The sequence below is a fragment of the Phascolarctos cinereus genome, unplaced genomic scaffold, assembly GCF_003287225.1.
Source record: "Phascolarctos cinereus isolate Bilbo 61053 unplaced genomic scaffold, phaCin_HiC Scaffold_726;HRSCAF=1367, whole genome shotgun sequence".
Lineage (NCBI taxonomy): Eukaryota > Metazoa > Chordata > Mammalia > Diprotodontia > Phascolarctidae > Phascolarctos > Phascolarctos cinereus.
The window spans coordinates 56,783,576-56,794,745 of NW_027556098.1; the positions used below are offsets into that span (position 1 = coordinate 56,783,576).

At 40.8% G+C, this 11,170-nt stretch overlaps 1 protein-coding gene across 4 annotated transcripts in view; it reads right to left on the reverse strand.

Moving 5' to 3' along the window:
• Positions 1–10,453, reverse strand: part of KDM6A (lysine demethylase 6A) — a 266,362-nt gene extending 255,909 nt beyond the window's left edge. For 2 of the 4 annotated variants that reach the window (XM_020996047.2, XM_020996046.2), the window contains exons 1-2: positions 10,036–10,453; positions 9,697–9,760 (exon numbers count right to left, since the gene is read on the reverse strand). In XM_020996047.2, coding sequence (XP_020851706.1) covers positions 9,697–9,760; positions 10,036–10,190 — 219 coding nt within the window. In that variant the 5' untranslated portion in view covers positions 10,191–10,453. The remainder of the gene's footprint in view (positions 1–9,696; positions 9,761–10,035) is intronic. The other 2 variants (XM_020996045.2, XM_020996044.2) reach the window with 1 other exon arrangement.
• Between the last annotated feature and the right edge of the window lie 717 nt (positions 10,454–11,170).

Sequence of the window (11,170 nt, forward strand, 5' to 3'; positions counted from 1 at the left end):
AAGGAGAGAAAAATGGCTAATAGGATAGTCAAAATAACCAGAAATATAGTAAGATACGGTATAGAATCCAGCTATTATCTTCCAAGAGTTCAGGTGACTGGGAATCAATGAACTACACCCTCAGGTACTGTAACAACCATCAGATGTGATTAGGAAACCTTTGAAAGACCACAGAGAAGGGAACATAGGATTAAGACAGTCCCATGTTGCCCCATTTAAAGAAAAAAAAAAGGAAGACAGTGGAATGTGCCAACTAGATCCCAGGTGAATATGACTTTTAATTCTGTGAGAAATTCTACACATCTGATAAACATGCAATCTATGCCCAAATTACTGATTAAAATGTGATAGACAAGAACAGATCCCTAAGGTATACTCTAGAGACATCCCGTTAAGCTGTGATCAAATCAAAACTACTATTTGGGTCCAGCCATTTAATCAGGTCCAAATTCACCTGAACTGTGTATTATGGCGACTTCTATTTACTTCTTTGTAAGCGTGCTGCTTCACCTTAAAAAGTCTACAGAATATTTAAAGGATAAACACAAGCTAGAGTCTTTTTTAAAATTTTTTCATTATTCCAGTATTAACATTTAATTTTTACATTTAAGAATGTTACAAACCATGTCAGACATTTTAAGAATGGATTAATTAATCCATGATAAAAAAAAATTTTCAAAAGGAAATCATTTCAAAATGTGTAATAGGATACAATGGGAAAACAGGGTTCAAAATAGAGAACCTTTTTCTAGGAATGCACTGCTTCCATATATTCTGTGATCAGAAGTGCTATATATATCTATGTCCTATTCAGATAACCAATCTCATTGTGACATGGAGACCCAAGTTCTTGGGAATCTATGATACTAGAAGCACAAGCTCTATAAGTTCTGCCAAACCAAACAAGTTTCAAATAAAGGCATGGCAACAGCCTGCTATTGTTAGGAGCAACATAACTAAGTACCGAGAGGCTCATGACCAAATCAACAAGTATTTTATCAAGCATCTACAGGCACTGTGCTATAAGTACTTGGGATGCAAAGGCAAAACATGGAATACTATCTGACCTTAAAGAGATAAAATGTTCATATATACAGAATATACATAAAATAAATATAACATAAATTTCAGGGAAGAGGTGACACTAGAAGCAAGGGGGAGACAGAAAAGGCAGCACCTATGAGCTGGCACCTCTACAGTTTTGGGGGAAAAAAAAAAAACCTAGTAATTCTAAGATGAGGAAGGACATTCCAGGCAAGAGGAACTACTGCCCATGTAAAATCAGGGAGATGGGAAGACAAGAAAAAAGGCCAGTTTGGCTGGACCACAGAAAGCGCATAGGGAAAAAAATTATTTATAAAAATGTTGGAAAGACAGACTGAATACAAATTTAAAAGACTTTACATACCAAAAAGAAGATTTTGTATTTAATCCTAGAGGCAATAGGGAGCAACTGGAGTTTTGGTGATATGGTCAGACGAAAAGTTTGGCCAGTTGGTGACAAATTGTTTGGCCACAAAAACCCATGAAATGAACTAAATTTCAAAACAGCCCCCTCATTCTGTATGGTCCTTCCACTTTCACACAATGGTAATAGAATGGCAGGAAGGAGACAAAATGCCCTCCCCCATCATACTAATCTTAAAACTATCCACAAGTATTATTATAAAATAACATAATAAAGTCAGTACTCCTAAAGTGCAATCCTTGTTCAAGGACCAATGAATTTTAATTACTGAAGGAAAATTAACCACATACATATCAATACTGGTCAATAAATGAAAGCAGAACAGACAAAAAATCTGCTTACTTGACCCTGCATCAGGTTATACACATTCATAACTCTTCATCATTTAAAAAGGGGGATGGAGAGATTAACCCTGGTGGTAAAGTCCCTGAGAATAAATAGTACAAAAGTGAAGGAGTTGCCCTTTCTGATCACCTAGGAAAAAACCTGACAAGATAGGAATACGTAGCATAGCAGAAGATTGAGGGCTTAGCCTTGAGAGTCAAGAATCCCACTTCTCACACTTACTAGCTGCCTGAACACAGGCAAGTCACTTAAGCTCTCAATCTCAGTTTCTTCAAAACTGCTGAAAGGTTCAAATGAGATAATGTATATTAAGTGTGTTGTAAACCTTAAACTCTAAGGTACAACTATTGTTCTTATTATGGCAACAACTATCCCACCTAAGAAACTAACATCCTAGAAGACCACTGTCTGAGGTCAAAAACACCAAGACAGTTAAAAAGTATTAAAGTCTGATAGGCTTAGCTCTTCTCAGCAATGCAAGGATCTAAATCAACTCCAAAAGACTCACAATGGAAAATGCTATCCACATCCACAGAAAGAGCTATGCAGGATGAATGCAGATAGAAGCGTACTATTTGCTCTTTTCTTTTGTTGTTTTGTTTTGTTTCTTCTTTCTCGTGGTTCCTCCCATTAGTTCTAATTCTTCTTTACGACATGACTAATGTGAAAATATGCTTAATATGAATGTATAAGTAAAGCCTATATCAGATTGCATGCTGTCTTAGGGAGGGGGGTAGGAGAAGGGGAGGAATTTAAAACTCAAAATCTTATGGAAGTGAATGTTGAAAACTAAAAATAAATTATTTTTAAAAAATTTTAAAGTCACTATTGTTTATTTGATAACTACCATCTCAAATAAGGCTTCATGTAAATAAACAGGTATTTAGAAGATGACATTTTAGAAGCCCAATAGAGGAAACAGAACGAGTGTCAAGAGTTAACTGTGCTATGGTCTTGTTTTGATATGTTTTCCTTTTGATGTGTTGTCCATCAGTACACATAGATCTGCTAAATCTATTTCTTAAAACCGCCACTGCTTGTCCAAGAAAATTTATCAATATACACATGAATATAAACAAATTTAATCCACCAAAATTTACAGAAATTCTTCTAAGGTTTTTTTTTTCAGACCTATGATTTCATTGGTAAAAGTCCCAGTAAAGAAACTCCATCTGCAATGTTGATACCCTTTATGGACACCTAATCTGCAATTTATAGTCTAAGAAAGTTGTCTGGGGCACTGGGAAGTTAAATGACTAGGCCCAGATTTATAAAATACTAAGTATATGGCTGAGGTAGGGGCATGAACATAGGTCTTCCCAACTCCAAGGCCAACTTTTCTAATATACTTTTCTACCTTTCTCTTAAGTTACTTAAAGAGTTAAAGGGGGAAAAAGAATCAAATGAACTATGAATGAAACATGCTTTTAAAATAATAGTACTCGGGGCAGCTAGGTGGCACAGTGGCTAGAACACCGGCCCTGAAGTCAGGAGTACCTGAGTTCAAATCCGGCCTCAGACCAAACACTTGACACTTACTAGCTGTGTGACCCTGGGCAAGTCACTTAACCCCAACTGCCTAAAATAAATAAATAAATGAAATAATAGTACTTCCTATCAACTGGGGCTACCATAGAAAAGTCGTAGGAAATAATTATTTCCTTTCCTATTTTAATTTATTTCTATTTTTGTCAACCTCACAGATCAAATGCCCTTCAAGTAAACTTAATTTCAAGTGTAATGCCATAAACACAGCTCTTAGAAACATAATGCTGCTATATCATATACTGTTTGTCATTTCTGTAATTTCTATTCCACAGATCTAACACAAAACCACAAACGCTACACCTTTCAACAAACTAGCTCTACAATCTATATAATTCTTTTACTTTATACACCAAATCAAATAACTTTGAGCTAGAAGAGACTTTAGAAGACGTCTGAACTCTCCCATTACAAATGAATAAACCAAGGCCCAGTAAGTTATATCTTCCCTAAGGTCATAGGGTGAGTTAGCAACAGAGATAAAAAGCACAACCTTTTTTGCCTGGAGTCAAGATCAAATCACAAAGCCCACCTTATATAATGCAAAGGAGAAAAACCAAGCCAAGCATTTCTTACTCCCCTCAGGTACTACAGGGTCCCAGCCAAGAGGAAAACAGGTAAAATAATTTATCCCACACCCCCAAATCTGTACGTTTTTTCTACTTCCCATCTGTAAACAAATATTTGTTTTTCATTTTCACTTCCAAGAGATGTAATATTTCAAAAATATCAATACGTAGATAAATATCATAGCTACCATCCTGAAGAGGATGAAGATAAGCTCTTCCTTTAACTATCCGCCAAAAATTTGAGTTCAAAGACCTAGTCTCTGATTAAAAAAAAAGCCACACACACACACACACATACACTTATATTTGTTGTTGTTATGCACACACTGCAAATTCCTAAATCAAGAATTGAAAATTCAACCCCTCACATATTTAAAAGACAATCAATCTATAAACTTGGAAACAAATATAAGCTTGACAAACTTGGAAGAACTTTAAAAACGTACCTTTATCATAAGTAATATATTAACAACTTTCTGGAAACTGGACTGCAAAAAATTAAAGACCTTGAATACGGAATATACTATAATCATCTGTAAAATAAAATTAAATCATGTGAAGTTCATATATGATTGTCAATTATGTATTCATTAAATGAACTCCAAACTAATTAATTAACTATTCTACAAATAAGTGCATGTGGTTCCACAAATAGCCTAACCACCATTTCAGTTCTTAGGAAATTTGCTGTTGTTTTCTTAACACAAATTAGCTCTCTAGATACCACATTTCAAAAATATTATTATTAATAATGCACAGTGGTGACGTTCATTATCCTAAGTTCCAATAAGCACAAAGCACCTCTCCACTGACTTTTTACTTAGGAAAAAAATTGACCTCATATTACTTGTGGATTTAGAAAATAACATTTGGCCTGGTCCATGAAAAAGCTGAATCAAAGACATGCAATATAATATGAATGATACTATTCTTACCTGACCCAAAATAAGAGCACTAAATAGTGCTAACTTGTGCATTTAAGAAGCTATTTTCCCATCATTATCATGCTTTGTCACTTGAGTTGATCTTTCATATGTAGTTTTTCTACATAACTTAAAATAAAGGCTAACTTGACAGTGAGCTGCTCCCTAGTAATTTTATTTTATAAAAACCGCATAATACTTAGCATGAACCCCTGTCATATAAAATTGTATTCTCCTAACTCATCTTCAGATACCAAATATTTTCTGTTACCTTAGCTCAACTTACAGGCAAACCAAGCTAGTTTTTGAGGGTCATTTCATGCAAAGGCTGCATAGTACCACCTTTTGTAGGCACCTGTAAACACTATCAAACTTTTCAAGGTATGATTGTTTTCCTAACTAGAAAACAGTAATACATCTACATTCCACATAATGCATACAACAAATTCATTACCCAATTTTCAAACAATAAAACCTTACTTACGTTAATTCAATTTTTTTAAATTTTATTTTACTTTAAAATCACTTTTCAAATTTCTAAAAACAGCATATAAAGTCTAAAAGGTATAGTTCAAAAACTCTACACAGTAAAGTTCATAGCTCTTTTAAACAAGATAATTCTACTGTCAATGTATCAACAGAAACATCAACCATCATAAACATTAAGGATTAACACATCTATTTAAGCGTCAGCTAACAGAAAAAAAGCACAGCAATAAATGATTTTAATTATAATTCTCCAAATATTACCACCAGAAATCAAGAACCCCTGTAATTTATTACTGCCAGCTGCTATTAACCTGTCTAGGCCAAGAAAACCAGAATTTTGGAAAATGAATGCTTTAAAATCCATTAAATTAGTTCCAATGGCCAGAAAAATATTTTTAAAGCTACTTCAATAATATTCCACAAAGGAAGAAAAATAATAAATCCCCATTTTTATCTGTCATGCAATACTTATAACATCTCAAAAGGTGATCCTACTCTGTATAAATAAGAGAGTAATATTTAACAACATACCAAAGTCAAACCTGGATTTCAAGAAAATTTGTCCCTAAATAGCTATCAGAGCACTTTAATAATTATTCTATGATATAGATGCAGAATCCCCATCCCACTTGTATTATACTAACATAATACCTTAATTACAGTTTAATTCAACATTTCTTTTTTTTATTCTGATGAAAACCAAATTAACCCAAAAGATTATTTAAAAGACACAAAAAAGTCATCATAGCTATGTTTTTTCCATTAAAATGTTTTACTTCCTACTTTTCAACTACTCCACTATAATTAAAAATAAGGACCCCTGCATTACATATCAGAAGATTAAGTGTCAGCATTAGTTTAAATAGCATCTTATTTAAGATTGTTCAAGACTCTGATTTTAAAACTGAATTAGAATAATACATGTATAACCCAATATTTTAAATATCACACTATTTCTCCTACCACATACATAATCAATTGAAGACTAAGAATAGCAACAGATATTGAAAACCAAGTAGACTGCTTCATCACATCAAAAGAGAAAAGTCGCCTGTCAGTGAAGTTATTATTATAAAAATTGATATATATACACAAACATCAAAGGACTTGAGAATCTAGAGCAAAGTATTCTTGGGCCTCATGGAAAAACAAGGGAGACACATGGAGGGGGGAAAGGGGAAGGGGACAGATAAGAAAACATGTGAAAAAAATAGCTTTTAAAAAAAACCACTTATTAAAGCATGATGTAAAGTGTCTGCTTCTGATGATGAAGATGAGGAAGAGGATGATAAAGTATAAAATATGCCCATAATCTGAGCCAAGCCTAGAGAATTGGAAAGGGAGTAGAGCAAGGAGTCAAAAAGAGATTGGGAGGATGACAATAGATAAATCATTCCTAGAATAATGATGTCACCAGAAGATTTGGGGAAAAACCATTAAAACATTTCAGTAATCAGTCATGCGTTGGGAGGCACAAAAATCACAGGCTTTAAAACAGAAGACTAGAAAACACAAGTGATTTTTTTCCAGTCCTGTTACCTGTCCTGAAGGCAAGACTACCCTTCTAAACCATCCCAAGCCAAAGAGAACTTTCCCAGAAGATTCTGAAAACCAACATGGTTCCAACATTTTGCAAAATACATAACCCTTCATACTTCCTATAATGTTCCTGGGAAACTAAATAATTAAATACTTCCGATGTCAGGATTTCAGCTCATTCATTCTGCACAGTCACCAAAACAAACAGTGAGAAAGGTTATGGTGCTGTACTTTACAACACATATTTTAACTGTTATATTCAGGCTCACCAGGCTACAACTAACAATTGCAAGACACTGAAACCACAAACTCAGAGTGTTTTACTGCACTTAAACAGTTACTTTAATGTTATGGCTAATGAGTCTTGACCTAATCGGGTAGGAACTCACAACCCAGTGAGCCTTAAAGCAGACTCATTCAATCATACAGGTTAGCTTTGAGCTTTTTTCATCTTAACTAAATACTAAATAGTCTGTCAAGCTCTAATATACTCCAAATTTTTATGAAACTGATAATTTTGGCAAACACTTAAGATTTATAGGCTTGAAAAGGTGGAGAAAGCATTATCTTCATGCCAGCATATATGCTAAAATTTAAAACATAACACTTCAGATTTACTAGGTCACATCTACGAAGGCATAATAACCATACTCCCACTGAAAAGTTCAATATTACTGGCACAAAGATAATCAACTTAAAATCAGCTAACTTAACACTACCCCCATAAACATCAGATCTCATTTTTAAAAAATTATAATCCATTAAAAATAATCAACTAATGAGTAATGTAAAAGAACTAAAATTTAACTGATTTGGCCAAACTTTTTCAACCACAAATAGTTTTCAATTATCCATCCTAAATGACAAAGGACTGTCACTTCTTCTAAACTGCTGTCAAAACTAGTTGCTAGATTGGTACTTTGTTATTATCATATTATGAAGTTCAAATATTTTCAAATAAAATTTGAAATGCTCACACTGTAACAAACTTCACAGCTTAAGACATTAAATTTTTTTTGTACGATTACATCTGGTATCAAAACTAATCACTAACCATTTTTTCTAGGATGTGTTATTACTTCTAATTAAAACCTAATTAAAAGTTTAAGTCATCTTGTGTATATTATTCATACTAACCTGTATTTTCTGAAGAGTTATATTTACAGTACAATGATCTTATAAAAGTTAGCTAAAATCATAATCTCTTCTATTTACTTTAAAGAGGAAGTACAGGGATGTGAAAAATTAGTATTAGCGCTAAAAAATGAAGACGATAGGAGCTAGAATGATGACTGAAATTCCTTAGAACTGAAACAACAACAAAAACAATAGAAGGAAACATGCTAGGTTTTAATCACTAACTTTCTTTATAAATGTAACAAGGTTAGGTCAAATGCAAAGTTATAGACAGAACTAGGAAAGAGAACATCATCTCACCGGTGCACTGCATAAGGCACCTACTCTTGAGTTTTAGAGGAAAAAAATAATGAAGGCATACAAATATTTCAACAAGGCTTTAGCCTTGAGATACAAACTGACGCAGAGAGACTGAGACTCCACAGCCTTTGTTCAAATAGCTTACCGATAGGCTACTAAATATGCTACAGGTTGATAAGGATTCATTAAGCTTATGAATGTTGTTTCCAAGCTCAGGAAAGGAGAAATGATTTGCCACTATTCAGTCACAGTTTTTATTAAATGCTGTTAAGACTACTCTTCTATAGAGAAACCTATTCATCGCTACTATTTCTTTCCATGTTTACCTCTTCTCCCTCCCCCCAACCCGCCCCCCTCACTTTCTCCTCCCACCCCGTCCCGCCATCTTGGGCCGATAGGAGCAGCCATTACTTAACTAAATGACAGGGCCAACAACTTTCCACACAAATAAACAGGCAGCATACCCCAAATCCCAGCACTGAGCCCCAGGCAAAGAAGACAGTAAAGGAGGCTCCGGGAAGAAAAGACATACACATGCACACACATACACACAACTGCAATATTTCAGTGGCAGCTGGACCCAAAAAAGTAAACACCTCACTGAACTTCAGGTAAAACGTACACAAATGCGGTCCCTGTTAACAGCTTTAATCCAAACTCCTGGCCATGTTACACTGAAGTGCAAGTCGCCCTGCCTCTGCAACCAGGGCCAGGAAAACGCCAGGATCGAGCCTGGGCTCAGCGTTCGAGGTTCTGGGCCGGTCGTCTAGAACCGGGGAACGTTCATATCTGGGTATTTACAATCACGAGGCGCGAGAAACCAAGCTCGGGCACAAATTGGCAGACACCCCAACCCTTGGCCCTTACCCTCTCCCCTCCTCCTCGCACCCCAGATCCACGCCACTCGAGGGCGGGGGGTTCGCCCCAGCCCCGGCTCGGGTAACAGGCAGTTTTTTTTTTCCACTCGGCTGAGATGGAGCCCAGGGCTTGGCTCCGGGCCGCCGCCGCCTCTGACTTCAGCTATGATGTTCTTTGGGGGAAGGGGGTCATAACCACGGGGGGCGGCACACCGGGGAGGTCGCGGGGCGGGGGCCGAAGGGAGGGAACACGATTTCCTGCCAGCCTCTCCCCCGACCCTCTCTCGGCCGCCCCGAGCTGCCCCCTCCTCCTCCCGGGCGGCAGGGAGTGGATCGGGGAGGGAAAAGGGACCGTGGGGGGAAGGGGCAGGCGAGGTCCGAGGGGGTCCGGCAATCGTCCGTCCGAGTTCCAGCGGGGGACGAGCCAGGCCCCGAGTCTCCACACCGCCCCCCCCCCGACGCCCGGGCCGGGGTCGGGAGGGAGGATGGGCCGGCTCGTCCGCTCGCTGCCGGGGCTTCCTTACCTTTACCAGCAGGGCCTTCATTCTGGCGCCATCTTCATGAAGCCTCAAAAATCCGAAGAGGCGGCTGCAAAGAGAGACGAACAGAGAGCGCTTTAATGTCCCCGAGTCGGCACCCACCTCCCTCCCGCGTTCCCCGGCCGCCGCCCGGGAGGCCCCCGCGGAGGCGGCGGCGGCGATGGCAGCGGCCGGCCGGGCACGGAGGCAGGGGAGCGGGTCCCGCCGCACACGGCGCCGCCGCCTCCAGCCGCCCGGAGACAAATCACCGTGTCCCCCCTCCCTCCCCCGGGGGAGAGAGGCGCGGATCCCCCGTCCCGGGCCGGGCCGGGCCGCGGTCAGTACCTGTCGAGTCCGCTGAGCACCTCTCTTTCCTCGGCTGTCAGGCTGGGGAACTCCTCCTCGCTCTCGCCGCTCGCTTTTCCCGCCGCCATTTTCTTTTCCTCATCACCGAAAGCGGCGGTGGCGGCGGTAGCGAGCGACACTCCGCAGGATTTCATGGAAACGCAGCGAATTAACAACTCCCAACAACGAGACCCCCCCGGGCAGGGGCCGCGAACAAAACCCCCCAATCTCCGGGCGGACCGACACACCAACTTTATCGCCGCCTCCGCCTCCTCCACCTCCTCCACCCTCCTCCTCCTCCTCCACCGCGAGCGGCGGCGCCGAGAAATCACAACGCGGCGGCGGCGGTGGCAGGGGCTGCGGACACCCCGAGGGGTCGGGGTCTGGCGACGGCAGCGGAACCCAACACTGGGGTCACATCGCGGGGGTTAGGTGCGGGGCAGCGGCGGGCAGGGGCAGCTGGGGAAGCCGGAGAGCGGCGCTGAGGGGCGCCCAGAGGGGATTTGTTGGAGACACAAACTTCCCCGGCACCAGCACAAAGTTGTTGTAATTGTGTCACAGAGCGAACCCCACGCCGCCGCCGTGACCCCCCTCCCTCCCCGCCCGGCCTCGGCACAGCCAATCCTGTCCAGGAGTCGGGCCCACGTGACCTTTGTTGACTCACGTCAGCCGTGCCTCGACTCAACTTGCTAGCTCTTCTGACTCCTCCCACCAAGGCCGCCGGCGATTGGTGACGGAGGAACGGGATGGCCCCTGGTCTCAGCCTGTGGTTGGCTCGGGAGTGCGTCTGTCCGGGGGAGGGTTGTCAACGTGTAGGAACATTATGTTAGGTTGTGCTCGTTAAATATACTCGTGAAAAGAATGGAGGGTCCGGACCGTGTCACCTCGGGACCTGCGGGGGGCTTGGGAAAGGGGGAGGAGGGGGCTTGGGAGTAGGCGGGGGTAAGAGGGCGAGGTCCGGGGTGTGAGGGTTCGTCCGCCGCGTCTGCCCAGTGAACGCAGCGGCGGAAGTGGGGCGGCTCCATTTGATCCTCAAGCTCCCTGGGAGCTCCGGCTCTCTGGGGCTGCTGCTGCCGTGGCTCCTCCTCGAGTGGCCTCGGCGATCCTGGGGGCGTGGGTCCGTGGGTGCAGCCAG